Below are 26,802 nucleotides of genomic sequence, written 5' to 3'. Positions count from 1 at the left end.
CGTCACGATGTCCGGAAAATACGCCTTCAACACGGCTGTCAAGGAGCTGCGCTTCCTCTTCTGCAATGCCTCCGATAAGGGTGCTGCTACAAGGTACGTCCTGGCCTATTTTCTGTCTTCTGGCCGCTGTGCTTGGGACTAACGTGCCGTCTAGAACCTTCCTCAACCGCGCCTATCCGACCATGAAGAAGAACAACCCCAACACGCCAATTCTGATGCGCGAGGCCCTCGGCACACCCTCGCGCGTGTTTGCGCGTTACGGTAAATGAAGGCTGTTTGTAACACTACCTGCACCAGTGCTACTAACACGAATCCCCGACTAGACTTTGGTGTTGAGAAGACCGAGTCGCTTGAAGGTACGGCCATGCCCCTCATCCCATTGCATTGTCCTAGTAGAGCCACTGCTAACACAATATTTCCACCAGGCCTCTCCGATAAGCAGATCGAAGATGCCGTTTCGGCTCTTGTCAAGTCTGCGTGATCGATATTGCCCCGATAGAAGCACGCCCAACCCAAAACGGCCAGTCCCATCCAGCTCGGCAGACAGCAGACGAGCGAATAGAGGAGCCCCCTCTCACCATACGCACACAAAGCACGACAACAGCTTGGCTATTAGAGCCAGTAGACAACACAGCAATACAAAGTATTCCAGACATGCATAGCTTGATAATTGAGAGAGCATGTATTGTACAATGTTCCGTAACTGTGATAGGGCGATTGCTCAGATGAGATTCCACTCCATTGCGTATCCGCCTGGGAATGTTGGCCGATGCACTGCTGTATTCTCTGATTACTTCTGGGCGTGCACAAGCTTGAGAATCTCTGACTCGTTCTCGCCAGCAACCACCTTGGCGTTGTTCCAGTCGACGACCTACACTCCACCCTAGCGTTAGCACCAAGTCCTCTCGGCTCCTGTGCCCACTACGCACCATTCACACGGGCACTACTCACCACCGGACGCTGGAAGCTTTCGGGCGCCAGCTTGTACTTCTTCAGAGCCTCCGATTCGCTGCTGGCACCGCTGATGATGCTGGAAATGCGACTCGCCCCAGCATAGCTCAGAATCGTCTTGAGCTGATCCTCGGTCGGCGCCTGCTCCGTCACGTTGACCTCGAACAGATCCCGCGCGCCAGACGTAGAGTTGGCCGAGGCCACAGCCGCCTGCTTGAGCGACTGGGCAATGCGCACAGAGGCGGGAGAACCAGCCTTGCTAAAGAGCGTGATGATATCGATGGCTTTGGGCTATAGAGGCAGGTCAGTTTGCGGGAGCCTGGAAAACACGGAAGCAGCAGATATCAAGAGCAACTCACGAAACGGATCATGGTGAATGGGAATCGTGTTTGTTTTTGTTTATGGACGGTTTGTTTCTATTGAGCTACTCGCTATAACTAACTATGCATTCAGTTCGGTGTGCTACGAAGTCTGATGCGCTCCAGCTCCAGTCCGGACTCCTCATCATTGTTAATGCCTGGAATGTGGGGCATAGACAACGAGAGCTCCCGGGCTAGGGTTAATTAAGCCTAGTTAGAATGGCAACATCTACGCTACGCTACACCTGAGGGCCTAGATTTGTGCCACCTATGGCATTCACGAATTGAACATTAGGTCACCACTACTCGAAGGATAAAAATTCAAGAGTCATAGAAAATGTATTGACATGCATGGATGGCATGACAGATCTAACTAAGAAGCCATCAAGACTCAGTTCTCTGCGTTTACTATAACACTTTAGGTAAGTTAGCCAACAGTCCTCAAAACTGAGTAGCAGTTTGAATGTGTGAATGGATAGGGGCGATTCAGAATATGTAAGAAAAGAAATGTCATTTAACCAACTGCTATAGCAGCCCCGGCGAGGGCGCCAACAGAAAGAATCAAACGCAAATTACCTCATCAGGAACGTGTGAAAAGTGAAGAAACTGGAGTGAAGCTTACCAAGAGCTGAATATTGAGGCGCAAGACTTGCTGGATGGAAGTTAGTGATGGCTCGAGATCAACGTCCGGGGCCGCACTTGACTCAAGTAGCGGACGCCAGATCGAAGACTAGAGTCGATAACTATAAGGCTCGAGGCCAACACTGAGGAGCAAAGGGATTCAATAAAGATGAACAAAGATTGGCGCTTCACGAGAATTTATGGTCGCCGGGAAAAAAAAAAGTTCGACAAGGCTAGACACCAGTGGGGCTACATCACGTGTAGATATGACCCGGTATCGCCCAAATTGATAAGACTTATCTAGAGCGAGCGCCACAAGAATTAATCCCTGCGTTATTCTCGGTGAGCCCGCACACTTTTACAGGAAAACTTAGGGCTCGGGTCCACAAATTTCTCGTGGGACCACAGACTGCAAAATCGTCGCCCAGCAAGGCTGGTCTATCATTGTGGAAACCCAAACTAACCACACAACGTTGAGAGTCATCACCAAGCTCTTGGTATGTGAACATCCAAACCCTCAAACATAAACCATCAGATATCTCGACAACCGACTCTTCATTCTTTCATTTTGCCCGACTCTCCTCGACTTTCCCGTCTAATCTTTCTCCTCTCAACTTTCAGATATTTTCAAAATGGCCGAAGCGACGGTAACGAACCCCAGCTGGCGTCTGGTCGAGGTCGGCCGCGTCGTCCTCGTTCAGGGTGCCCACCCTGACGCTGGCCGCCTGGCTGCCATTGTCGAGATTATTGACCACAAGCGCGTACGTTTCTTCTTTCTCGCCTGAAAAACCACCAGGACTTGAGTGAAAGCGCAACTTCGAGCCGAGTTCCAGCGATATCTTTTTCCTTTGCCATGCGATATCTTCCAGTACATCCGAACCCGAAAACTTGCGCAAGCGTATCATCTAGCATTACGATCAAAAAGCCGAACCTGGAACTCGGATATACTCTCGAAATGCGCCCACACGAAATCCGCATGCTGTCAATCCATATTCCCAACCCACAGAAAGCGCCAGTTGTTAACATGTCTTGCGTTATATAGGTTCTCGTCGAGGGCCCCTCTTCCGACTCCAAGCTTGCTGTCATCCGCAAGTCGATCCCCCTGTCCGACTGCCTTCTGTCCCAGCTGGTCATCAAGGGTCTTCCCCGCGGTGCCCGCCAGGCTACCCTGAAGAAGTTCTGGGAGGCTGCTGAGATCGATGCCAAGTGGAAGCAGAGCAACTGGTTCAAGCGCCGCGAGCAGATCGAGAAGCGGAGAGCTCTGACCGACTTTGACCGCTTCAAGGTCCTCCGCCTCAAGAAGCAGCGCCGCTTCGAGGAGCGCAAGGCTCTGGCCAAGGTCAAGGCCTCTGCGTAAACGCTTTAAAAGAAAAATAAATTACTGTTTCTTATTGCGACTTCTTGTTTTTGCGAAAAACTTTGGGACACAATCGGAAGAGAGAATAAAAAAAAAGTTCAAAAAAAGCATTTCTTTTTGTGCGGGAGTCACTTTGGGATGTCGTCGCTCTCTTCACATGTCAACAAAGGGAGCGATGTTTTGAACAGGACATGGGATACCGGATCACGGCTTGCTTGCTTCAGCCAATTTTTATTTCTTTCAGCAGGGCCATCGCGATAAGTAAGGTCTTTGTGCCATTGCGTCATTCTCTCATTGGGATTCGCAGCGGGAAGAGCTGTATGTTCATGTTTTCTACAACACACTCATAAGGACAGATGACGGCGTCAAACGGAATCAGAGAAATGTATTTTCAAGCATTAGGAAAACGGTCTCCTAATTGTATGGGTATTGGGTATTTTAAGACCGTTACAACTACTCCCCTGGCTCCCTAGATTTATTGTGTTTACTGTGGTGTTTTCTGTAGTTGTCACTGCTGGATTCATGTATCGCTGAGAGGTGTTCTATCTTCTCCCCTCTTGAGGCTTCTGATAATCGCCATCTCAACAGCGGGCTAGAGTCCCCCTCGATGATTGGCATGTGTAGTCCAAAGCCTGAAATTTGGCTTGATGTAATTCCATGCGCTGAGTTGAAATCCCCGTCATGTTTGTTGATTATCTGACATCACATATTGACTTTGTTGCTCTCATCGTCGTCGTCGTTGAATCTGAACCCGCATGCCCCGTTTTCCTCGGCTCGCGTTCTTATCGTTATCAGTCCACTTGTGGAGCGCACAACTAGAAAGAATGGAAATTTACTGATGACTAAGCCTGTAGTACCAGTCACTGCAAAAACCAGAGCCAATGAGTGAAGCATCAGAGAAGGAAAAGCCGCTTGTCAGTGCTCTGGCTACAGAGCAGCATGAATGTGGAGGCAGGCGTCTTTAGTGGCTGCTGTACTGTACTTGGTGGGTGGGCTTGTGGTGGTACATTGGCCCACGGTGTTGGCATGCACCCAACCCTAGGTATTTGGATGTCAATCGAAGTTTTCCACCTGTGCCAAACCTAGCTCTCTCAACATCACCAACCAAGTTTTACCCTTCCCACTTCACATTTCCGGTACGTTGACGCTCCTTTAGCCCATTTTGTATGCCGGCCATTCGTATACTCCGCCATTGTTAAGCCGGCCGAGGCAATTCTTCTCTGGATCTGAAGCTTGCTATGGTTGAGAATTTCATGTCGAGAATAAGAATCATGAGCTGGAGAAAATGCCATGATTCATGAAATCACCAAATTAAGCCCCTGAAAAGAAGAATGAGATCAAGGCAGCGCTTTGGTCGAACAGATAAGAGCAAAATCTGCCTCAAAGAGCCATACAACTAACGATTTTTGTCCACGATTTTTCCCCGCACTACAGACACATCATATTCACAATGTCTGACCCCCGCGTTGAGGAGCTCCCCGTCGACGAGACCAAGAAGGTCGTCGCCCAGGACCACGATGACAGCTCCGACTCTGAGGTTGAGGCCGGCGAGGGCTCTCTGCCTGCTGGTGCCCAGGCCGTCGTCCACTCTCGTAACGAGAAGAAGGCCCGCAAGGCCATTGAGAAGCTGCACCTGATCCGTGTCCCCGGTATCACCCGTGTGACTCTGCGCCGCCCCAAGAACGTACGTACACGGAGACTTTATGTGCCGATGCCTAGTTTATACGTGTGTACTAACAGCAATGGCAGATCCTGTTCGTCATCAACAACCCCGAGGTCTACAAGTCTCCCCACAGCAACACCTACATGTAAGAACACAACCCCCCTTCCCCATGCCACTTCCGCACTGGCAAGTAATTGCGGTAACCTGCTTGACCCCGTCCAACAATGCTAATGCACCGAGTAAAGTGTCTTCGGTGAGGCCAAGATTGAGGACATCAACGCCGCTGCCCAGCAGGCCGCTGCCTCTCAGCTGGCTGCTGCTGCTCACGACGACCACGCCGGCCACGACCACGACCACGACCACGACCACGACCACGAGACCGAGGAGAAGAAGGAGGAAAAGAAGGAAGAGGAGGAAGAGGAAGAGGACGAGGAGCCCGCCGACGAGGAGGGTCTTGAGGCCAAGGACATTGAGCTGGTCATGACCCAGGCCAACGTCTCCAGGAACAAGGCTATCAAAGCTCTAAGGGAGAACGGCAACGATTTAGTCAACTCCATCATGTCACTGAGCATCTAAGACGATGCCAAGGGCGCACCAATGGTGGCTTCTCTAGCTGTTCTGCTGTTGTGCTGTCAGTTACCGCGGCAGCTGTCTATCATGCAACCGCAGCAGGACATGTATTGAAGTCTCCTGTATAAAAAAAATCGATCCAAAATATTTGGGCCTACTACCAATGTTGTCGCAATTTGATGTCTTATTGGATGCATGTGTAGAAGATGATGTATCGTGAGCAACTGAATATATGCATATGTGTGACCACCTATAAAGTTGTAGCAGCCTTAACTGGGTTGCTTGTGGCCAAGTTAATACCCGTCTGTCCAATGTTTAACCTGCAATAATGTTGATTGCCGATGGCGGCGGCTTCAAGCTGGCTTCAATAGTGGGGTAAAAATCGAAAACTCTGAGATACAGTAGCTTGGCCAGAAAGACATCATACGAATAATAACAATTGAGTGCTTGGGACTTGCCAATGAGACTTGAAAGCGACACTTTATTTTACCTCCAAGATGTTCCACATCATACATCGAGTTGACTACCAAGTTTATAGACTTGGATTGTCATTAAGATGGCGGGGTTCTCGGCTCTACTAGGGTTAGGTTCACGGAGAATTTACATCACGTGATTTGCTTAGTCAGAAAATATCGGGACAGGTCGGCCAGGCCATCAAAGCCAGGCGAAAACAATTGCTTCTCGAGTGTTGAAGGTCCGAAATAGAACCTCACGTCTATCCAACCCACTACACTTTTACAATTCTTCACAATGGCCACGGTACGTGCAATGCAATAGTCCCCCCCCATTGCCAAACATTCATTTTGTTCCACTGCTCGGCTCTGCTTGGTTCCTCGGCAGGAGAGGCGGAGGAGGCGGAGGAGGCGGAGGAGGCCCCGGGCCTGGCGAGGCTCCTCCTGACGACGGCCCATTGAGGCCTGGAGAAACAATGGCTTGAGCTGTACAACGCGATAGCCAGGCAATTGGTGGAAACAAGCTGAAGCAGAGCTGTTGGCTGGCGGTTGGAAGCCGGGCGAGCGGAGGGGGGTGACAAGCACCAGTATCACGAGCAAATTAAGCTAATTCATGTGTGGGTTTCTTCCCCTTTTTCGGTGGACTATAGCGCAGCGCTGCTACCAAGCTCGACTGGGTCAAGGTTGCCTCGTCCCTGGGCCTCCGCGGCCAGACGGCGTCGTCTCTGCAAGCCTTCAAGAAGCGCAACGATGAAGCCCGCCGCAAGTTGACTGCGCTGAACGAGCTGCCGACCTCGGTCGACTTTGCTCACTACCGCAGCGTGCTGAAGAACCAGGCTGTTGTCGACGAGATCGAGAAGCGCTTTGCCTCTTTCAAGCCCTCTACCTACGATGTCGCGCGCCAGGTCAAGGCTATTGAGGCCTTTGAGGTCGAGGCTATCAAGAACGCCGAGGCCACCAAGACCAAGGTCGACCTGGAGCTCAAGGACCTCGAGAAGACCCTGACCAACATTGAGTCTGCCCGGCCGTTCGAGGACCTCACTGTCGAGGACGTCGTGGCTGCCGAGCCCTCGATTGACGAGAAGACCTCCCAGCTGGTTTCCAAGGGCCGCTGGGTTGTTCCCGGCTACAAGGTACGTTTGACTAATGGGAGAGAGAGGTGCATTGGGCTGGGGGGTTTTGGTTCTCTGGCTGGAGATGGCCGTACGCACACGAAGCTTGCTAACTGTTCTTTCTTTCCCCCTTTGCGTAGGAGCGCTTCGGCGACCTGGCCGTCCTGTAAATTTCTTGCTACGATACGACATCGAATCCCAAGCCGAACTCGACGACAACATCGACATGGACATCGACGCTATCGTCATTTGTATTTCCTCGTCCTAGCAGATACGCAGTGTGTACTTTAGCTTTCGTAGATGGGAGACCTGGGCAGCGCCATAGTGAAAGCCAAACAACCTTCTACCAAACACATGAAACCTGTTGCCATCTTCGTTTTCCCTGCCTTTTGATAATGATTTGCCGTGTGGGAGGGGGGCGGGGGCGGAGTGAGATTGTGATGTTGATTAAGATATGTCTGGGTGCGTGAGGGCTTTGCCGTGGCGGCATTTCCTTGTGGTCGTATTCAAGCTCCAGCTGTCTGGTGTATTGATGCCAGGAGATTTACCAAGAGCAAAGTCAGCTGACGTAGGGATGATGAGGCATGAACCAGTCTGTCAGCCTTCAATTTGCATATTGGGAGACATTTGGCTGGCCCTACGTCAGATGTCAAGGCTGAGACGGACGGACACAAAGGGAGAGTATGATGGAACAGCGGTGCACATAGCCAGACATGCATCCTTGGTAGTAGCTTGAACAGACAGACGGCACAAGTTGCTCTGCAAAGAACCAGACGAACCTCGGCTGTCAGCAGCATCGTATTGTGTTGGAGCTCGAGGGCCTGTCTTTATATGGCAATGTCTTGCTCGGATGGGACGTAATCAACTTGGTGCTGGTCGTTGTTCGCATTGTTCTAGATTCTAGCGCCATGGGCCGGCCAAGGCGGGCGGAAAGGCGCTAGATAGCCCCAGATCGGCGAGGGTGGCTTTATCTGTTTGTCTTGCATCTTTTCCTGTGGCTGTCGTTCGTCTGTCTCCTCCCTCCCTCCCCTCCGCCTCTCGACCCCGGCACATTGGCGCATTACGCTGGGTCTTGGTTTAATCCAAGTTGCTGGGAAATGCTCTTACGGCCGGCCAACGACAACCACTAAAATGCTGCGATTCTGTATCTGCCCCCTGGACCGTCTCCTGGATCCCCTTCCTGGGGTCCGTTTCCACGCGAAATCATAGATCCTCGGTAACGGCGACCAGCTGACCGACAGTCCTCCTGTAAATCCATGCCCGCAGAGCCCGGGTTGAGCGAGGCATGTGTAGAGAGAAAGGCATGCATCTATGTCTGCTTCAGCTCTGGTGGTCGCTGTCCTCCCTCTTGAGAAGGTCGTCGTTGGAGCTGAGGGCGTGTTCCAGACACCTTACCAAGAACGCGGATATGCATCTTGCATCTGTACTCGATCTTGCATCTGTACTCGATCTTGTTTGCGTGCCCCCCCCCCCCCCCCCCCCCCATGCCATGGCCATGCTATTGCGCTTTTGTTTCGAGTCGACAAAGAACCCATGGCCCAGTCTCAGCATCAAGCTGGTACACTTTCTGGGAACTGCTTCCTATCCAGTCAACAGCAAAGTATGGTAAACAATCTCGAAGGGTAGCTGACATGTCGAAATTGGGGTTTGAGCTTTAATCCTGCCATGCTGCGGCTTGGGTCTTTGGAGCGTTTGGTGAGGCTTCTGGACCGAGTATTTGTCGCGTCGATCTCCCCCTTCCCCAGAGGTGGTAGCATCAGTGTCAGCTCTGCTGGCTAGACTAGACAGGTCGCTTTTGTCTTTTCTTTTTCTGCCGCTTCTATCACATTGCTCCTTGGTCTGTCTCTGGGCCTGCCGCAGGAGGTCGAGAAGCGCTCTTTGCATTATCTGGTTCTGGCTCTAGTTCTAGCTCCCTGACAGAGAACAGATTCCGCATTGGCCACTACAGCTGCAGCACTGGGATCGCTTGTAACTATACATAGGACATAGTTATGGTTATAGGTGAGAACCTGCTAGATACCCCTGTCTAATAGCGACAGCATGTACAGAGCTGAACGGCTGGGGGGAGGGGAGGGGAGGGGGTTGAAGTTGGAATCCTGGTCCAGTGAATGCCTGTGTATAGAAAACTACACACAGTAAAATCGCATAGTTGGTTAGGTCCTTGGGAAAACCGACAACACGCCGGCTGTGACTAAACCAAGCCATCGGAACGGGTCATGAAGCGAGGAGAACAACCAGCCGCCCTGACTGTGAAACAGCGGGAGGCCAGGCCAGCCAAATTCCCAGAGGCTTGGGCTGACCAGTAGCAGCAGTCAGTTCCTGTTCTAGTTCCAGTCCCCAGTCCCCAGTCCCAGACACTAGACCGACTACCTACATACAAGTATGGCATGCCTCTACTCCCGGCCACACATCAACAAGTATCAACCCAGTGTGGCATCCTTCATCTAGGACTGAGCAGAGGTTCTTTCACCCACGTACACGAGTACAGTACAAGCACCAAGCCAACCAGCACAAGTACTGTACATCTGGAAGTATCATCTGAAGCCGCTGGCTGTACATCAGCACCGTTCCTGTTTCTTTTTCCTGGCGCGTGTTTAAAGCCGGAGCCAAGCCCATTTCCATTTCCTTTTCCCCCAGCATCTTCTGCTTCTGCAGCCCCGTGACGTCGAACACTCTCGCCCTGCTACAGTGCCCGAGAGCTCCTGGTCTTCCATCTCCTTCTTCCTGCTGCTTCTGCTGCTGCTGCCACCCGCCGCCGGTGTCTTATGCAGATCGACCTCGCCTGCAGCTGACATATCGTGTAACAACAACAACAACAACACCAACAACAACATCCTACCCACTGCCTTGGAAAGGCCATCTCCTTTTTTTTCTTCTGTGTTTCCTGTCTGTGCCAACGTCCGTGGTATCGGTTCAGCGCCTCGGCCGTAATGCGTTACACTGTATCGTGCGCAGCTTCGTCCATGGCGCCCCCAGCTGTCATTAACCCCTCCCTTGCAGACCTCAACGCACTGATTCTCACCCAGTGTCCCCCCATTGACAAGTCGTGGGCGGACCACGAAGCCGCCAAGGTGGCAGCATCCCCGCCCTCGGATCGAACAGTCGTCAAGGAGAAAAAGTCACATGTCTCTTCCAAGGCCAAGGCCAAGCAGCAAAGCTATGCGCACGAGTGCCGGCTGCTCAACCGGCGGCTCATGGCACCCGATGGCCTGTTCCCCGAGCTGGCCCACGGAGTCCAGGTCAAGCAAATGGCGGCGCGCTCGACTCTAGACAACGCCAAGGTGCCCATTCTACGATACTCGCGGAGGCAGGATGCCGGGACAAGGCCAGACGCCGTGCTCATATACTATCATGGCGGCGGGCTCTGGATTGGCGAGGCAGACAGCGAGGAGCTCTCGTGCCGCAAGCTGCTTGTCGGCAACTATCACGTCTACTCGGTGGGATACCGGCTACTGCCCGACTATGCCGGCAGCGTGTGCCTCTCGGACGCCGTCGACGCCTGCCAGCAAATACTCCGGTGGGCTGTGCCGGGGCCGCGGCCGCGAGTCGTCATCGTCGGCAGTTCCTCGGGCGGCGAACTGGCGGCCCTGGTCTCACAGCACGTGGTACAGCACAGCCTCGAAACCAGCACGGCCATCCCGTTTTGCGGCACGATTCTGCGGTGTCCCGTGACCAGCGACGTGTGGAGCGGGCGCGACTACGTGCCCGAGCCCGTGCGCCACATGCACACCACGGCCCAGCCGGCCTTTTACACCAGCATCGCCGGCGACATGAAGCGGCTGGTGCCCCGCGACGGGCTCGAGGCCATGCCGCTCGAGGCGCCGCCGCACGTCCTGGCCCACATGCCGCCCACCTGGCTGCAGCTGGCCACCAACGACGTGCTCTACGCCGACGGCCTGTGCTACGCGGCGCTCCTGCGCATTCATCAGCGCGCGCTCGCCCTCGACGTCGTGCACAACTTTCCGCACACTTTCTGGCTGCTGGCGCCACATTTGCCGCGGGCAATCACGGCCGACGCGGCCATGGTCGATGGGCTGCGCTGGATCTTGCAGCAGGCGGAGGAGACGGAGACGGAGGCGGAGGCGTAAGTCCCCGATGCGATGGGCGGCTCGGCGGAGACTTTAGAGGCTGGGTAATGGGAAGTGATTCCCGAGACAGGGGGGAGGGGTCAGGCTTTTTGTTTTTGTTTGTCCTTTATTGGATAAATTGGAGTATTTTCTCATTTTTCTTGTCATTCTCGCACGAGCCAGAAGTGACCCGATGCAAAGCATAACTAAACTTCATAATCGCAATGAAATATTCATGATGCAGAGTTGGGTGAAGTCCCGTGTTTCCCACAGTAGGGTTGGAAAGTAAAGGGTTAGATAAGACAAAGAACGCCCTGGCTGCTGGACTGCCTGATTGTTTTGATTGATTGAGTCCTGGCCGCCGGACTTCGGGCGGCGTCGTGATTCATGATTTCTGCCATGGGTTGACTCACGTGATGCCAGCTGTCAGCCAGATGTGATGTGATAGGCGGAGACTAACTTTAGAGACTGAAGGGGGTTTTGTTGATCGGCGATAAGGGATAAATAGCGATTAAACCAGCATGTTGATTAGAATAAAAAAGAATTAGCTTGGAAAAATAACTGCTAGTTGGAGACTCCGGATGTGCATATTTAGTGGCAGCGGCCGCGTCGCTTCGGCCGTGGACATCTTCTCTTCTCTCCGTGGTTTTCCTTTGACTGAGCGACAATAGCAAGCGTCGGTCTTGTTCTTCCTCGAAAACAAGCTCTAGTCCCTGTGCCCGTGTGCCCCGGACTTTGCCTGTGTTGCGGCCGCCATGAGCAGCACTACCCTCTCGAGCGCCTCTCAATCTTCCGCACCCGCAATGGCGTCACTGGCCGCCGGCGACATCGTCCAGTTGCCGTGTGGCCGGCTTGTCAGCCGAGCTGAGCTGGCTGCCGACCGCGCCGTGTCCGCGTCTGCCCCGCCGCGCGCCGCGTGCTCGGAAACGGGCCCGGTGGCCGGCGCCGAGGAGGCGGGCTGGCGGCGCGTGGTGCGCAATTTCACGCCGTCGTGAGTACTTGTCCCCCCGGTGGGTGTGTGGCGCGGCTGACTTGGCTAACGTTGTGACAGGTGGTTTGCGGCCAACATGGGCACGGGCATCGTGTCCATCCTGCTGCATGAACTGCCGTACAATGCGCGCTGGACCGAGGTGCTGAGCTGGGTCTTTTTCGCGCTCAACGTGCTCATGTTTTGCACCTTTTCGCTGATCTGCGCTGTGCGATTCTCGCTGTACCCAGAAATCTGGTCCGCCATGGTCATGCATCCCGTGCAGAGTCTGTTTCTCGGCACTTTTCCCATGGGCCTGTCGACCATCATCAACATGCTGGCGCTGTCGTGTAGCCACTGGGGCAAGTGGCTGGCGTACACGGCCTGGGCCCTGTGGTGGGTGAATGTGGTGCTGGCGGTGGCCACATGCGTTGGGATTCCGTTTGTTGTGTAAGTCCTGAAAGAGACACCACGCGACTCTTATTCTCCCCGCTAACATTCCCACTCCAGAATGCACTTCCACAAGCCTGGCTTGCACACTATCACCGGAGGCATCCTGCTGCCCATCGTCCCGACCGTCGTCGTGTCGTCAACCGGCGCGCTGGTCTCCAGCATTCTGCCGTCGGCATCGCACTCGCAGCTGACCATCATCACGAGCTACGTGCTCTGGGGCCTCGGCATTTCCTTCAGCATGGTCATCACCGCGCTGTACTTTCACCGCCTGACCGTGCACAGCCTGCCGTCGCGTGAGCTGATTGTCTCCGTGTTTCTGCCCGTTGGTCCGCTCGGCCAGGGCGGCTTCGGCATCCAGCGGCTCGGCCGCGAGGCTCTGCGCGTCTTTCCGCAAACCGGCCTGCTGCGCCAAGTCCTGGACGACGGCGTGGCCGACGGCGCTCTTATTGCCGGCCGCTTCTTTTATCTGACCGGCCTTTTTCTGGGCCTGATCATGTGGGGCTTCGGTTTGCTGATTCTCAGCAACGCTCTGCTCAGCATTGTCCTGACCAAAAAGTTCCCCTTCAACATGGGCTGGTGGGGCTTCACTTTCCCCATTGGCGTTTTAGCTACCTGCACTGGTCAGTTGGCCAAGAGCCTGGACAGCACGTTTATGCGCGTGGCTACAATGGTGCTATCCTTGGCAGTTGTCGCCCTGTGGGGGCTGGTAGCGACTAAGACTCTGTGGCTGGCGTACACAGGCGAGATCTTCTATGCGCCTTGCCTGAAGGATCTGCGTAAGAAACAGGACCGCGGGGAGGAGTCAAAGACAAACTGAGATGTCTGGTCAAATGCCTACAGCGCATACGACAACTACAAGAACTCGTGAACCAACTAGGGCTCCAGAGCCGTAGACTAAACAATATTCATAATACTCACATAGATTGATAGCTACTACACAAATTAAAAGTTTTCATTGTGCTCTGGTTACTGAGCCCATGCCCATGAGACGGTGAATAGTTTGTGGTCCAAGTGTTATCTCATTTTCTAGCTGGTCAACTCTCGTGTGACATCTCATCCGCACGTGAATATTGCTCCCGGACAACCCTAAGAACTTAACATGTAACCCCTAGTCTCCACGATCCTGGTCCATCGATCCCCTCTGGCTTGTTGATCTTTGGGGAATTGATAGCCGTCGTTTTACCGAGCCATAACAATCACATGGTTAAGCTACAGCTCTTCGTATCTCCATCTTCACAAAGACGAAACAGTTGACGACATCACCCTCATCTCAAGTGTGTGAAGAGATAACAAAAGACCCTTTTATATGCCAAGAATGACGTCACGTCTTCTAAGAACTGCCCGTGCCGTGCGGCAGCCGTCCTTAGGCCTGCCGCTACCACTTGGCGTCCCACTATCTCGGGGCATGCGGTATTCTACTACGGCAGATGAAACTCAGAACAGCAAGTGGAGCGGAGCATCTGTTATGTGCGTTGCGGTGGGAGCGGCAGCTCTAGGATGGGGTATAGCGCATGGGCTTGGCGGGCAGACACAGACGCACAAAGAATCCAAAGAGAGGGGAATTTTCGACTTGAATGTGCCAGAGTATGCATCTCTAGAGCAGATGCAAGCGGTACGTGCTGGCGGACAGGCGACTGGGAATAGTGGATTGACCGTTTCTTCTCCTAGGCTATTGCTGAAATCCAGCGCGAGGTTGACGCGGATGATATAATCTCTACGGATGAAGAGGATCTGAAAGCTCATGGGTACTCGTCGTGGGCCACCGTGAACCCCGAGCAGCTGCCTGTAGCTGTGGCATATCCGCGCTCGACACGGCACGTGTCGATAATTGCACGGATATGTAATAAGCACCGGGTACCGGTGATTCCGTACTCTGGAGGTACCAGCATAGAAGGCAACTTTTCAGCACCCTACGGCGGCGTGAGCGTGGACTTTGCATACATGGACAGGATTGTGCAGCTCAACAAAGATGACATGGATGTAGTGGTGCAGCCGAGTGTCGGGTGGCAGGACTTGAATGCCGAGCTTGTGCGACAGGGAGTGAAGCTGTTTTTCCCCATTGACCCGGGACCCAGCGCTAAGATTGGTGGCATGGTTGGTACTAACTGCTCAGGCACACATGCAGTGCGCTATGGCACTATGAAAGACTGGGTGATAAATCTGACGGTGGTGTTGGCGGATGGAACCATAATCAAGACGCGAAGGCGGCCGCGCAAGTCATCGGCTGGGTACAACTTGAACGGCATCTTTGTGGGGTCAGAGGGCACTCTGGGTCTTGTGACTGAGGGTAAGAGCAATGTAATACAACAAATACCCAGTCTACCAATACAGCTAACCGGGACTTTTAGTTACCCTCAAGCTTGCCGTCATTACGGAAAGTCTATCCGTCGCCGTAGTCACCTTCCCGACTATCCGCGACGCGGCTTCGGCTGCCGCAGGCGTTATGCAGGCGGGGATCCCTGTGGCTGCAGTCGAGCTGATGGACGAAGTGCAGATGAAGGTAGTCAACGATGTGGGATCGACGAGGCCGCGCGTCTGGAAGGAAACGCCCACGCTATTCTTCAAGTTTACCGGCACAAACCAGAGCATAGCCGAGTGTATCGAGCACGTTCAGGCAATCTCGCAAAAGAACGGGTCTAGCCAGTTTGAGTTTGCCAAGGATGAAGCGGAAAAGGTGCTGCTATGGTCAGCACGAAAGGAGGCGTTGTGGTCTATTCTGTCACTCCGCAAAGACAAACAGGAGTTTTGTGAGTGTCTACATTCCGCATCGGGCAAGAAAAGAAACATGGACATCTTACTAACGTAGATATGCAGTGGGCACTGATGTTGCCGTCCCTCTTAGCCGACTGGTTGACATGATTGAGGTGAGCAAGAAAGACACAGCCGATCTGGGGCTGTTTGTCAGCATCTTGGGTCACGTGGGCGACGGGAACTTCCACGAAAGCATCATTTACGACACGACTGATGCCGAGGAGGTCGCCCGGGTGAAGGCATGTGTTGGCCGGATGATTGATCGGGCCATGGAGATGGACGGAACGTGCACGGGTGAACACTCGGTTGGCATGGCCAAAAAGGACTACTTGGTTAAGGAGCTAGGGTTGGAGACTATCGGGGCGATGAAGGCGATCAAGCAGGCGCTGGACCCGAAGTGGATCATGAACCCGGGAAAGATTATGGATGTTCCAGGAGAAGAAAAGAAGTAAAGAGAGAATATCAATTGAAGAGTGTGGTAACAAGAGGAATATGCCGGCAGCCGTCGGAGGCACGGGCCGGCGTTCCAGTTTAGGCAATGCAAGCTGGTTACACAAGGAACCCTTCCGCGCCGATATTACATGGGAAGGCAGAAAACAACAACCTCTCTTCCGATGAGGCTATTCAGAGTAGCTTGAAAGAAGTCACTTGGCTGCAATGCATCAAAATGAGCGGCTTTGTTTGCAGTGAAATTAAACGACGAAATCCTATGAGTCACCAATGTTTGTGTCGTGTTGGTATTTGCCGACAACATCAGGAGTCAGCCCGCCTGTCTCTGGCAAGCAGGAATGGTGCCGGTTTGCTAAGTCTTGTGCGGCTGCCGCGCCCTGTTGGTTTTGAGCTGTGCGTTATCCTTAAGCAAGAGCCCCTTGATATCGGGTTTCTTTCTCAGTCATCTAGATTGCACTTTTATCCTTCTTGCGGATTCGAAAAGCTTCACTCTTGTGTTGTGGCCGCCCGGCAGCATCAGAAGCAGGTACACGTCGCGTTCCATTTCTCTTAAATATTCTAACTAGCTCTAGGCGCCAGGAAGCTTCGCCAGAGTTAGAAAGAACCGACGTCAACAGCAACAGCACGCAGAGAAGTGAGGCAACTGCTACCAACGGCAGAAAACCTGTGTACCCGAGACCTGTTGCAGAGTTTTCATTGCTTGAAAGCCTTAGGCAGGCGCAGTGATCACGTGAAGTCGTCCGCTGTACTGAGGCATTCCAAACGAAACTCTTGGTCATCTTGGAAAATCCAGCAGTGAGATCTCCTCCGCCAATTTCTCCCCTCGGAGACCCGGTACTCCCCCGATTAGCCCGGCCTGCGTCGTATTTAAACGAGTGCCCGTCATTTCTTTTCTGATCTTCTGGAGCAGATGATTCATTTCTGCCTTTGCTCATGACGCCAATATGAGTCTCTCCCGCATCAAAAGCCCGGCCATGCCTGGCGTTACATATCCTGCCGTCTTCTGCCTCAATCCCGAAGCCACGACCTTTGGCATTCTGATCAGAGACGATGTCATGATGTCCATGAGAACCATAGCCTCGGACCCCGTCGATCTTGGCTGCCGCCAGTCTCTGGAGTTTGATCTAGCCCGCAAGCAGATCCGTTTTTGTTTTGGGCTCGCTCGCGCTGCTACGAAGCAAACGCCGTGTGTCTACAAGGCCATTATTACCTTTGACAATATCGACGCCATCTACTACGAAAACAACCCTGGTACCCGCCAGTCACAGCACGCGTCTCTGAATCTCCGCCTGACCATGCAGTGCCCCCCGCTATACTTCATGAAGCGCGCTGACTCCGACGCCAAGCCCGGGGGGCCTAATCATACTCAGGAGCCCTGGGCCCGAGCAGTCAATATTGGCGCAGGTGAAGATGCCCGGCAGGTGCCTCCTCTAAACTTCCACACATCTTCGAATAAACCATCATTTATTGATCTGGGAAAGTGGAAGACCCTACGTTTCCGAGTCGCGCAGTGGTCCGATCGATCCGAGCTTTCTGCCGCCCTCGATGATTTTAAGCTGCCGCTGCTTCCTGAGCCCACACCGCTCGTCCTCACGCCGCGCGCTACAAACAATGTTTGGAGCATCCTGGATAGCTCGGAAACCAGCACTCCGCCTTCATTCAATAACTTTGCCATTCTTTCGTCCATAGGTACTACGCCCCAGAAACTGCCATGGGCCGTTCGCTACCAGCTGGAAGTCTGTATCACGCGAGGAATTTTCGAAGAGCACGCCATCAATGAAGACTTCATCAAGCTGCTGGCCGCCAAAAGCGAGGAAGATGCACGTTTTCTCTTGGAGCAAGCTGCTGACTTGCGCGACCGTAGCACAATATCCAAGACCAAGATTCTAATTCCTAACCCTCATGATATTTTCGATCTAAACAATGCCCTCCTCCAGGGCTGCAGGGCCAATATACGGCCTCGGATTCCGCACTACTGCGCCCTCATCCGTAAAGCCATCATCACGCCAACCACCATGTACTTTATGACACCAGCCATTGAGAGCAGTAACCGCGTCCTACGCAGATACCAACATTTGCAGGACCGCTTTTTGCGCGTCCAATTTAGTGACGAGCTACTCAACGGCAGGCTCAGGCGTGGTAAAAGCCACACCCAAAGCAACAGCGCGTATGTGCGCATCTTTCAGACGTTGTACCAGGGCATTCGTGTAGGCGATCGCATTTTCAAGTTCTTGGCTTGCGGCAACTCTCAGATGCGCGAAGGTGGTGCGTACTTTTTCGCCGATACGCCCGACGTCACGCGTGATGACATACGCACGTGGATGGGCAACTTTAGCAGCATCAGAAGCATCGCCAAGTGCACAGCACGTCTAGGCCAGTGTTTCTCAACCACGCGCGACATTCGCGGCATTTCGATGCCCGTAATCTGCCGTATCGCTGACATCGAGCGTAATGGCTACTGCTTCACTGACGGCATTGGCAAAATCTCCACGTTCCTTGCTCGCCTAATCATGGAGGAGATGGAGCTTTTCGTTGCGCCCGGCGAGCCAATCCCCGCCGCCTATCAGTTTCGCATGGGCGGCTGCAAGGGTGTGCTCGCAGTGTCGGACGACGCCACCGGAATGCAAGTGCACATCCGCAAGTCCCAGGAAAAGTTTATTTCGGACTTTAACGCCTTGGAAGTTATCCGAGTGTCACAGTTTGCCATTGCCACTCTTAACCGCCAGACTATCGTTCTACTGTCAAGTATGGGGGTTCCCGATGAGACCTTTGAGAAGCTGCTCAACGACCAGTTGACAGCCTACGAAAAGGCCATGGTCGACCTTCCGACGGCTGTGACTCTACTAACCCAACATGTTGACGAAAACACCATCACACTTCAGATCGCCGACATGGTGCGTGCTGGCTTCCTCAAAAAAGACTGCCAAGAGCCTTTTGTCATGTCGATAATGAGCCTGTGGCGTGCTTGGTCACTGAAGTTGCTCAAGGAAAAGGCCCGTCTTGTCATTCCCCAAGGTGCATTTCTGCTGGGCTGCGTAGACGAAAGCGGACTTTTGCGAGGCCACTCCATCGCGAGCGAAGGTTCCAAGTCTCGTGACATTGAAAAACTGCCGCAAATATTTGTGCGTATCCCGCATCCTAGCTTAAGCGGGGAATATATGACCGTTGAGGGCCTTTGCATTGTGGGACGCAATCCATCTTTACACCCAGGTGATATCCGGGTGGTCCAGGCGGTTAGCATACCGGGGCTCAACCACTTGACCAACGTGGTGGTGTTCCCCAGCATTGGGGACCGCGATGTGCCCAGCATGCTGTCTGGTGGAGACCTAGATGGCGACGACTTCTTTGTGATCTGGGATCAAACATTGATTCCGCCCCAGTGGAATCATCCGCCCATGGTGATGAAGGCCGCTAAACCCGTTGAAAATCCAAAGGATGTTAGCATTGCTGATATGCAAATGTTTTTTGTCAAATATCTGCGCGACGATATTCTGCCTGTGATTGCGCATGCTCATCTTGCCCTCGCCGATGCTCAAGGCGCCAAGAGCAAAGAGTGTAAGTGGTCCTTGTCCCTCATATATGACCTTGGTTCATCTACTTCGTATCACGCCATTTAACCATATGCTCAACAGGCCTCAAGCTTGCTGCACTGCACTCCAAGGCCGTTGACTTTGCCAAGTCCGGTATCCCAGCCGAAATGCCTCATTGGTTGCATCCCAAAAAGTGGCCGCACTTTATGGAAAACAAACGTGGGGCCATCTACCATTCAACACGACCGCTGGGTGTCATCTATGACCGTGTACAGCACATTGAGTTTAGCCCGTTTTACACCAAAGCAATGCACCAGAGCATCCTCGATCAGGCAGCACTGCCTGAACACTTGACTCTGGCGCGCCAGATTAAACTGCAGTACGATATGGAAATGCGACGCCTAATGGGCCAGTTTGAGGTTGATACCGAGTTCGAAGCGTGGACAACATTTGTGCTTCGCTGGTCGCGTACTGTAAACTCATACAAGCTACAGGAACGCCTTGGTCGAGAGATCAGTGTTCTGAAACGGACATTCAGAGAAATGTGCGTCGAGAAGGTCGGCGGCGTTCTGTCGTTTTATACCGTCAGACCGCTGTTAATTGCCATGTACCATGTGACCCACGAAGAGCTACGCGAAGCTTTAGCAATATTAGCTAGCCATGGCTGTGGATTGGAAGAGGCTGAAAAAGGTAATGAGACCACCAGGAAGCCACATCCCAAGAACATGCCGCTCATCAGCTTTCCGTGGCTCTTCCCTGAATTTATGTGTCGGTTGACGGCTGGCAAGGACAAAGAAGAAGATGCCTTTGTGTTGACGGAAGCGAGCTCTACAGGCCTGCGGCATTTCAAACCGAAGCAGCACTATCCGATTGCTACTACTACTCCAGAGATCAGGTCTAAGCTAGAAGATGAGACTGCTGTCTCTGTTGCTGTTGGTGCGACTTCATCTCCTACAGTACCAAATATGCTGCCTTCAGAAATGAGCTTGAAGACAAGCCTGTTGCCCCAAGACCCTGTGCTCGATCTGCCAACGAGTGTCGTTCTGCAGGCAACGAATGTCCCTGCAATAAGTACACCTATGAACGCCAAGGCTCATTCTGTGCCTGTGATTATTGATGCTGCCAAGCCGGCTGAAGTCTTCAAGACCGACAGTCCCAGTGACGACACAGAGACGGCGCATATCGAATGTCTGCCTGCTACACCTAAGCCCACGGAATCTATCTGCGAACCTCCGAATACTGCTAAACTGGCAAGCCACCTGAGCCCAGTCAAGAGCAACCCCGTCACTGTCTCATACATCTCCACCCAGTCAGTGTCGGGTGACGAACATTCTGTCGGCCTGTTGACGTCTTATCTCGACGAGCCTATACCAACCATAGACTGCGTCGTGCTGGAGCCAACAGGTGTGCCAAGCCAGAGCTCTCTGGTCCCGCCGCACGAGACCAACGCTAGTGGTGTGTTTAAGACGATTGGCTTGCGAAGCAATGCATTCAATATCATTCCCAGTGATATTGGGGTTCTATCATCCGTGCTGAAAAGCGATGGCAAATCTGCAGGGTTTCTTGAAACACCTAGCCTCTCTGATGCCTGGGACATTCCAGGTCTTGAATGCGAGATGAGAAATATGTCGGTCACGGAGGGGTTGAGCGAACTACCACAGAGCAGTGAGGAGGCTAAAGATTGGGACAACGGTGTAGAAGGTCTTGGTGCATCCAAAGGGGGACCCGCGTGGAAGAGGTGGCTTGAGATGGAGCGTCTTTTGTAAGCGGATTAGCAAGCAGAGAGACAGAGAAGACAAGCGTGGTTTACATTCATTATCATTAATTATCAACCGGCCATCACGGCGTGCGTGCGATGCAGTAGCGCTTGATGTGAAATTCCTAGTGTAGACAGCCAGCTCGCTATCGCGGCACACAAATATCCGAGCGGATGATCCATTTCTCTCCATCCTTGACCTCCTGGCCCTCGTGCTACCCCGAGATGCAATGTCAGCTACGCCCAATGTAAAACAGAGAACTCTCCCCACACAGTAGTAGTGCCGCCAACTCACCAGCATGCAGTCGTCGCCGTGCTTGTGTAGCAGCACCATGCCCGTCTCGGGTGCGACAGCAATCTCCTCGCGCTTAAGCGGCCGGTCGAACGGGAAAAAGACGGTCTCGCCACCAACGCAGCCGTCGGCCGCTGACGTCAGGTACAGCAGCAGCGTCCATGTGGTCCGCGCTGCCACTGTCGTGGCGCCCTGGCGCAGCGAGACGGGGTTCCAGTCGTCGTCTGTGGCGGCGGGAAGGCGGGTGCGTGTGTTAGCGGGGGACTTAGTGGATGCAGGGAAACAGGCGGATACATACAGTGTGCATCAAAGAATTGGCCCTTGGTGTAGCGATAGATGCGTATGTTGGGGTTAAGTCCGATAGGCTCGCCGTCCCTAACAAGCGGAGGGGGAGGGGGAGATTTCTTTTTAGTACAGCTTACCACAGATATAGACCCGCCAACCATCCGACTCACCACAAATCGCGCACGCCCTCCTGCAAGACAGCTTCGCGCAGGCCCGTCTCCTCCCACAAGCGGCGCGCAAACTCGGGGTCCTGCACCTGAAACCGATCATTAACGCGCGCAGCATCGCCGCGCTTCGGCCGGCCCGGCGTCGTGGCCAGCGGCAGCGAGCGCAGGAAGCTGACATAGTCGCGGCACAGGCTGCGTGGGAAAAACGAGCGCAGCAGCACGACTTTGTCTGGCAGCGCGGGCAGCGGCTCGGGCGCGAGCTCGGTGATGGGCAGCGCCGGCTTGAATGGCGGCCAGTTGGGCGCCGGGGCGCTGGGAGCTGCACTGGCTGGCTTCGGTGCGGGCTTGGTCTTCTTGGCGCACATGGCAGCTGGATAGCGTGAAGGTAGAGGTTTCGGTGTACAAGGGGAACGGGCGACGGGATGAGGTCGGAGGACAGCTTTGTACAACGTGAGACCCCGCGATAAGGATGTGTTATCGATAGGCGATAAGCGCGGGAGGAACCCCGCTATAAAACTTCAAAGCTCCCGCGATCGTGGAGCAGAGCCACGAGAGCGACGACGACGACGACGCAGCCGAGACAAGACCAGGACCAGTTATCCAATCCAGCGACTCCTGCATAGCCGGACAACTTCCCGAACACACCGGCAACCTCAGTCGACGCCCGCAATGGTGCAACCGCAGCCCCCAGCGGCTGAAGCCACGACAGCGGCCCCATCCACCACGCTTCGCCGCAAGACGCCCTCCGAGCGCACCGCCACACAAGCCAGCCTCTTCATTCTCGGCGCCAGCTTTTCTGCAGCCTCGGTGCTGCTGACACGGCGCGCCGTGCACCGGCGGCGCGTAGCCGCGGTCCCGTTCTTCTTCCCGGCCCACGCCCGCCTGGCGTTCCCTGCGCGACTGCAAGGTGCAATCGCACAGGCGCGCGCGCAGGCTACTACCGAGGCGGAAAGGACGGCGCAGCTTAGTGTCGAGCATGCGGCTAGCGGCGCAGCGGAGGTCAAGACTCAGAAGGCACCGGGTGCGGGGATGACAGCATGGTTTCCGCGCTTCTTCGGCGCTGCGGGGGAGAAGAGTGCGGAAGATGCAAAGGTTGCGACGGCTGCGGTGCCTCGAGAGGCGGAGGTTGCGTCAAAGACAGAACCCTCGGCAGGCCGTGGTGCTCCCGAGCCTTCACCGCGCGCACCAGACGCGCCGGCGCCCACGCCGTGCCCCGCGCTGCCGCCTGCGTCACTCGACCCTGCCAACCCCGCCGACCTCGAGACAATGACATACGCGGCCATTGCGCTCAGTCTCTCGTCCGAGCTCGCGCGCAAGCGCTCCGACTCGGCCGGGCTGGCCGCCGAGGCGCTGGTCCTCGCGACGGCCAACGTGGTCTCGTTTGCGCTGCTGTGCGCTGCGGGCTTTGCTATTGCGCTGGACATTGCCGAGGTCGAGGACGTGCGCGCGTATGCGCGCCGCAGCGTCTTGGCGGCGGCGGGCGGTGCGGCAACGCCCGAGGAGGAGGAGAGGGCGGAGAAGGAGCTGGAGAGCATGGCGAGGGAGTTTTTGGATAAGTTTGGGATTGCGGCGGAGGAAGAGGATAGGTTGGAGAAGGCGGAGGCGCAGCCCGGGACGACGGCGTAGACTGGGGGTTTTGTACGATTAGGAAGCTGGAGATAATACCGGTGCTGGTTCACACAGTGTAAGATAGGAAACAATATTAGAGACGCCACAGAAGCGCCAAGTGACCAAATGAACGCTATGCCTGCTGTATATATTGTATGTGCATGTACCAAGAGAGCAGAAACAAACAAGAAAAAAATGGAAAAAACAAATAGACACCATTGCCGCCACACCATCCCATTCTCTCGACCTTCGTCGTTTTCGTTTTCAGCCTCAGTGCCTGGACGGCCGCACGTCGTCTATGCTGCCACGGCGGCCCCAGTTGCGAGGCTGGCGCTTGATAAAGGCGCCAACAGAGCCGAGGTATCCCTCGTGGCGCAGAAAGTAAGCCTCCTTCTGGCCCTTGCTCCAAAACTTGATGGCGTAGCTCAGCGTGTTGATGGTCTGGCGGTGGCCGCGGATAAAGCTGCCGCCAAAGTAGATTTGCGACAGCCCGTGGATCTGCGACTGCAGGTAGGCAATCTGGCCAATGTTGTTGCTGATGGCGTACAGCAGCGAGCGCGAGATGTCGTTGGATGAGAACGAGCTGGCATCTGAGCCGGCCAAGGAATCTGCATCGGGGCCGTCGGCGGCGGCGGTGGCGGCGTCGAGTGACAGCCCGTCGGCTGCTGCGCTCTCGGCCCGCGCTTCGGCCTCGCGCTTCATACGGAAGACCTTTCCAAACGAGCTGGCAATGGTGGTGCTCTTCAGGCCAATCTTGCCGTAGTCTGTGCCGTAGATGTCGCCGACCAACATGTCGACCTTGGAGTTGTCGCCCTCGTCGGCCATGGCCAACATGTCGTCAAACGTCCGCGCACCTGTCAGCAGCGACAAGAGACCCCAGAGAGTGCCGCCGCCAAGCGAGGTGCCGCCGACACGCTCGTACTGACGCGGGCCCGATACCTTGAGGAAGGATACGCCAGATCCAATGTTGACAAGAAGATAGGGGTATATGTTCTGGCTAGGCTCGACAAAGGCCATGGGGTCGGCCTCGCTGTATGTGAAGACCTCGCGAGGGATCTCGGAAATGAAGAAGTCAAGGCCTACAACGAGAAGGAAGGGGTGGGTTAGCAGACCAATCCCAACGCCGGAACAGAAGAGACACTCACCAATAATCAGACACTCCATTTCATCCTCTCGCACGACATCAACGTCGCCCAGCGCCGCACGGATCTTGTCGTAGAACTTGTACGCGCCGCCGCCGGTAGCAATCACACTCAGCGCGCCTGGCGTTGATCCATTCAGCGCAAGCTGCTCATCCTTGATATGGGCCATAAACTCGATGCATTCCTCGATACGGTCGGTCTCAAAGTTGAGAAAATTGAGACGGCCGCCGGAATCGGACGACGACGGTTCGCGCGTGAAATAGACTAGCTTGGCCAGCGAGCCACCAATCTATAGTTGTGCCAGCAGCAGGATGACGTCAGCGCACAGTTGCACCAGGTGCGGCGCAGCAAGGGGAGGCTGGCATATCAGAGGAGAGAAGGGCAAAGGGGCCAGGACGGGGCGGGCCAGCACCAGCGCCGGCGCGGCCTGGTGCGCAGGCAGACTCACATCGACGGCAATATGGCTCACGACAGCCGTGTGGTTGGGCAGGCGGATGTCGCTGGTCTCGCGGCGGCTGGGCGACGAGCCGTTGGACGGCGACTTGGGATCAGCCGAGTCAACGATAAAGGCGCCCGTGACGTTGATGCGCACGGCGCCGGGCTGCGTGATGGTCGTGTCGATTTTCTCCGTTGCTGCCGACGGCTGCGTGCGCGCGCGGCCGCGCGACGTCGGCGCCGCGGCGCTGGTGCCTGGTGCCAGCTCGCTGGTTCCGTCGGCCACGGCCATGCTGAGCGGCGGGTGCATGTGAGCGATAGCGGAGGAGAGACAAAGCGGGGAGAGGAGGATGGGTGCAAGGGCGGCACGAGTGTCGAGATCGGGCAGATTGCGGCAGTAGAACAGAGCGCGCGTGTCTCGCGATTCACATCAGCCCAGGCTCGGAGACAGGCGGAGACAGAGAATCGGGGGAGTCGTGGTATTTCTGCGGCCATGACTCGACGAGTCACACAGAAGCCATGCATGTTAGGGTTCCCTAGGGTCTTGGAATCTGCCGAGGACTGTTCCTCGGCTGACATGTCAGCACACGAGGGACATTAAAAATGGCCGAGCAAGCTGGCCGCCCCAGGTAGTGAGATTGGAGATTGGAGATTGGAGATTTCCCTGCTGGACAAAAGGGACCCCGGAGCACTGGATACCGTCTGGCACGCCTGAGACAGTTGAATGATGCATCATGTGAAGCGGCACGTGTCTTGTTAAAGGTCGGTGAGGCGGTCGGTGTACCGGCTAATCCTCGGTAGACAGCCAAGACCCCTAGGGACATAAATTCACAAAAAATGAAAGACCACATGTGGTACGAGCCGGGTTTTCCTTTTTTTGAGCGTTATTGTCACGATTTCGACAAAGAAGTGAATTCAAAAACCCAGAGAAAGAAAAAAATAAATCCCCCCCCCCCCCCCCATTTTCAAAGCGATAGCCAGAATCTCACAAAAAAAAGATAAAATGGAGACACGGGGAATCGAACCCCGGACCTGATCCAAGACGTTGTCAAGCAGAAACTTCACACTTGCTAAGGATCCGTCATACCACTAGACCATGTCCCCTACTGGTGGTGTGATCTATAATAGTGGGACCTATAATTTGCGCGGCTAGGGTTAGGGTACAAAAATCACGCTACACACACAACCTTTTCAACAACACCTTTCAAGAGGTACCTTTGGTGTTTTCAGAGACAAATACGACTTTCTACATTAAATAAGTACAATAAATAGATTTCTTGACCTGTCTTTAGTCATTGAAAATGACGGGAGACATGGAAACGCTCGGCGCGTGTTTTGAACGCGCTTTTAGGGACGCGGAGCAGGCAACCCTAGCCATGGAGAGAAAAATCGATAGCTACAAGAAAACTATCGAATTCTTCGAGAAGAACGCTGAGGAGCTGGAGAAGCTCTCCAAGAAGATGGATGAACAGTTCGTCCCCAAATTGGCGGAATGGGTCGTGAGTTTCCGCGCCAGCGGTCCCAACGTGACCAAGCTAGCAGAGCCGAACCGCAAGACTGCGGATAAGGCTGTGCCCGGCCCAACAAAGGAGAAGGACACAAAGTCCAACGCGTCCGGAGGCACTGTCTCCCAAATGAGCTACGCTGGAGCTGCGGCTAAGACAGTCGGGCAAAAACAGGAGACAACCCCAAAGCAGAAGTCGAGAAAGGCGACGCAGGAGAACAAGAAGCAGGAGGCCCGCCACGACTACAGAGTTTTCCTGAGAATGGACTAAGAACATGGGAGCCAGCGTGAGAGCCGAAGTCGATGACCC

At 54.4% G+C, this 26,802-nt stretch overlaps 13 protein-coding genes across 13 annotated transcripts; 10 read left to right on the top strand and 3 right to left on the bottom strand.

The window, feature by feature from the left end:
• Positions 1–7: 7 nt before the first annotated feature.
• On the top strand, positions 8–481 carry BROUX77_005009 (uncharacterized protein; the record flags this gene model as incomplete). Its single annotated transcript, XM_073749836.1, has 4 exons — positions 8–93; positions 155–261; positions 324–356; positions 426–481. 4 exons carry the CDS (start codon positions 8–10, stop codon positions 479–481), a joined length of 282 nt encoding a protein of 93 aa, XP_073605466.1.
• A 309-nt stretch (positions 482–790) lies between these two features.
• On the bottom strand, positions 791–1,322 carry BROUX77_005008 (uncharacterized protein; the record flags this gene model as incomplete). Its single annotated transcript, XM_073749835.1, has 3 exons — positions 791–871; positions 952–1,242; positions 1,311–1,322. The coding sequence occupies 3 exons, from the start codon at positions 1,320–1,322 to the stop codon at positions 791–793; spliced, it is 384 nt and encodes a 127-aa protein (XP_073605465.1).
• Positions 1,323–2,563: 1,241 nt separating this feature from the next.
• On the top strand, positions 2,564–3,288 carry BROUX77_005007 (uncharacterized protein; the record flags this gene model as incomplete). The annotated part of the gene is made up of 2 exons (XM_073749833.1): positions 2,564–2,692; positions 2,974–3,288. 2 exons carry the CDS (start codon positions 2,564–2,566, stop codon positions 3,286–3,288), a joined length of 444 nt encoding a protein of 147 aa, XP_073605464.1.
• A 1,450-nt stretch (positions 3,289–4,738) lies between these two features.
• On the top strand, positions 4,739–5,527 carry BROUX77_005006 (uncharacterized protein; the record flags this gene model as incomplete). Its single annotated transcript, XM_073749832.1, has 3 exons — positions 4,739–4,972; positions 5,038–5,096; positions 5,197–5,527. 3 exons carry the CDS (start codon positions 4,739–4,741, stop codon positions 5,525–5,527), a joined length of 624 nt encoding a protein of 207 aa, XP_073605463.1.
• Positions 5,528–6,271: 744 nt separating this feature from the next.
• BROUX77_005005 (uncharacterized protein) lies at positions 6,272–7,255 on the top strand (the record flags this gene model as incomplete). Its single annotated transcript, XM_073749831.1, has 3 exons — positions 6,272–6,280; positions 6,624–7,106; positions 7,226–7,255. The coding sequence occupies 3 exons, from the start codon at positions 6,272–6,274 to the stop codon at positions 7,253–7,255; spliced, it is 522 nt and encodes a 173-aa protein (XP_073605462.1).
• A 2,760-nt stretch (positions 7,256–10,015) lies between these two features.
• Positions 10,016–11,173, top strand: BROUX77_005004 (uncharacterized protein; the record flags this gene model as incomplete). Its single annotated transcript, XM_073749830.1, has 1 exon — positions 10,016–11,173. The coding sequence occupies one exon, from the start codon at positions 10,016–10,018 to the stop codon at positions 11,171–11,173; it is 1,158 nt and encodes a 385-aa protein (XP_073605461.1).
• A 734-nt stretch (positions 11,174–11,907) lies between these two features.
• BROUX77_005003 (uncharacterized protein) lies at positions 11,908–13,389 on the top strand (the record flags this gene model as incomplete). The annotated part of the gene is made up of 3 exons (XM_073749829.1): positions 11,908–12,143; positions 12,204–12,569; positions 12,630–13,389. The coding sequence occupies 3 exons, from the start codon at positions 11,908–11,910 to the stop codon at positions 13,387–13,389; spliced, it is 1,362 nt and encodes a 453-aa protein (XP_073605460.1).
• Positions 13,390–13,977: 588 nt separating this feature from the next.
• On the top strand, positions 13,978–15,775 carry BROUX77_005002 (uncharacterized protein; the record flags this gene model as incomplete). The annotated part of the gene is made up of 4 exons (XM_073749828.1): positions 13,978–14,184; positions 14,241–14,859; positions 14,921–15,319; positions 15,387–15,775. The coding sequence occupies 4 exons, from the start codon at positions 13,978–13,980 to the stop codon at positions 15,773–15,775; spliced, it is 1,614 nt and encodes a 537-aa protein (XP_073605459.1).
• Positions 15,776–16,717: 942 nt separating this feature from the next.
• On the top strand, positions 16,718–21,069 carry BROUX77_005001 (uncharacterized protein; the record flags this gene model as incomplete). The annotated part of the gene is made up of 2 exons (XM_073749827.1): positions 16,718–19,328; positions 19,406–21,069. 2 exons carry the CDS (start codon positions 16,718–16,720, stop codon positions 21,067–21,069), a joined length of 4,275 nt encoding a protein of 1,424 aa, XP_073605458.1.
• Positions 21,070–21,205: 136 nt separating this feature from the next.
• On the bottom strand, positions 21,206–22,168 carry BROUX77_005000 (uncharacterized protein; the record flags this gene model as incomplete). The annotated part of the gene is made up of 4 exons (XM_073749826.1): positions 21,206–21,274; positions 21,355–21,575; positions 21,650–21,726; positions 21,807–22,168. 4 exons carry the CDS (start codon positions 22,166–22,168, stop codon positions 21,206–21,208), a joined length of 729 nt encoding a protein of 242 aa, XP_073605457.1.
• A 304-nt stretch (positions 22,169–22,472) lies between these two features.
• On the top strand, positions 22,473–23,429 carry BROUX77_004999 (uncharacterized protein; the record flags this gene model as incomplete). The annotated part of the gene is made up of 1 exon (XM_073749825.1): positions 22,473–23,429. The coding sequence occupies one exon, from the start codon at positions 22,473–22,475 to the stop codon at positions 23,427–23,429; it is 957 nt and encodes a 318-aa protein (XP_073605456.1).
• Positions 23,430–23,681: 252 nt separating this feature from the next.
• BROUX77_004998 (uncharacterized protein) lies at positions 23,682–25,298 on the bottom strand (the record flags this gene model as incomplete). The annotated part of the gene is made up of 3 exons (XM_073749824.1): positions 23,682–24,490; positions 24,557–24,842; positions 25,002–25,298. 3 exons carry the CDS (start codon positions 25,296–25,298, stop codon positions 23,682–23,684), a joined length of 1,392 nt encoding a protein of 463 aa, XP_073605455.1.
• A 991-nt stretch (positions 25,299–26,289) lies between these two features.
• On the top strand, positions 26,290–26,763 carry BROUX77_004997 (uncharacterized protein; the record flags this gene model as incomplete). The annotated part of the gene is made up of 1 exon (XM_073749820.1): positions 26,290–26,763. The coding sequence occupies one exon, from the start codon at positions 26,290–26,292 to the stop codon at positions 26,761–26,763; it is 474 nt and encodes a 157-aa protein (XP_073605454.1).
• Between the last annotated feature and the right edge of the window lie 39 nt (positions 26,764–26,802).

The sequence above is a fragment of the Berkeleyomyces rouxiae genome, assembly GCF_048999995.1.
Source record: "Berkeleyomyces rouxiae strain 22BRR77 chromosome Unknown BrBRR77_ptg000004l, whole genome shotgun sequence".
Lineage (NCBI taxonomy): Eukaryota > Fungi > Ascomycota > Sordariomycetes > Microascales > Ceratocystidaceae > Berkeleyomyces > Berkeleyomyces rouxiae.
This window is presented reverse-complemented; position numbering and strand designations above follow the sequence as displayed.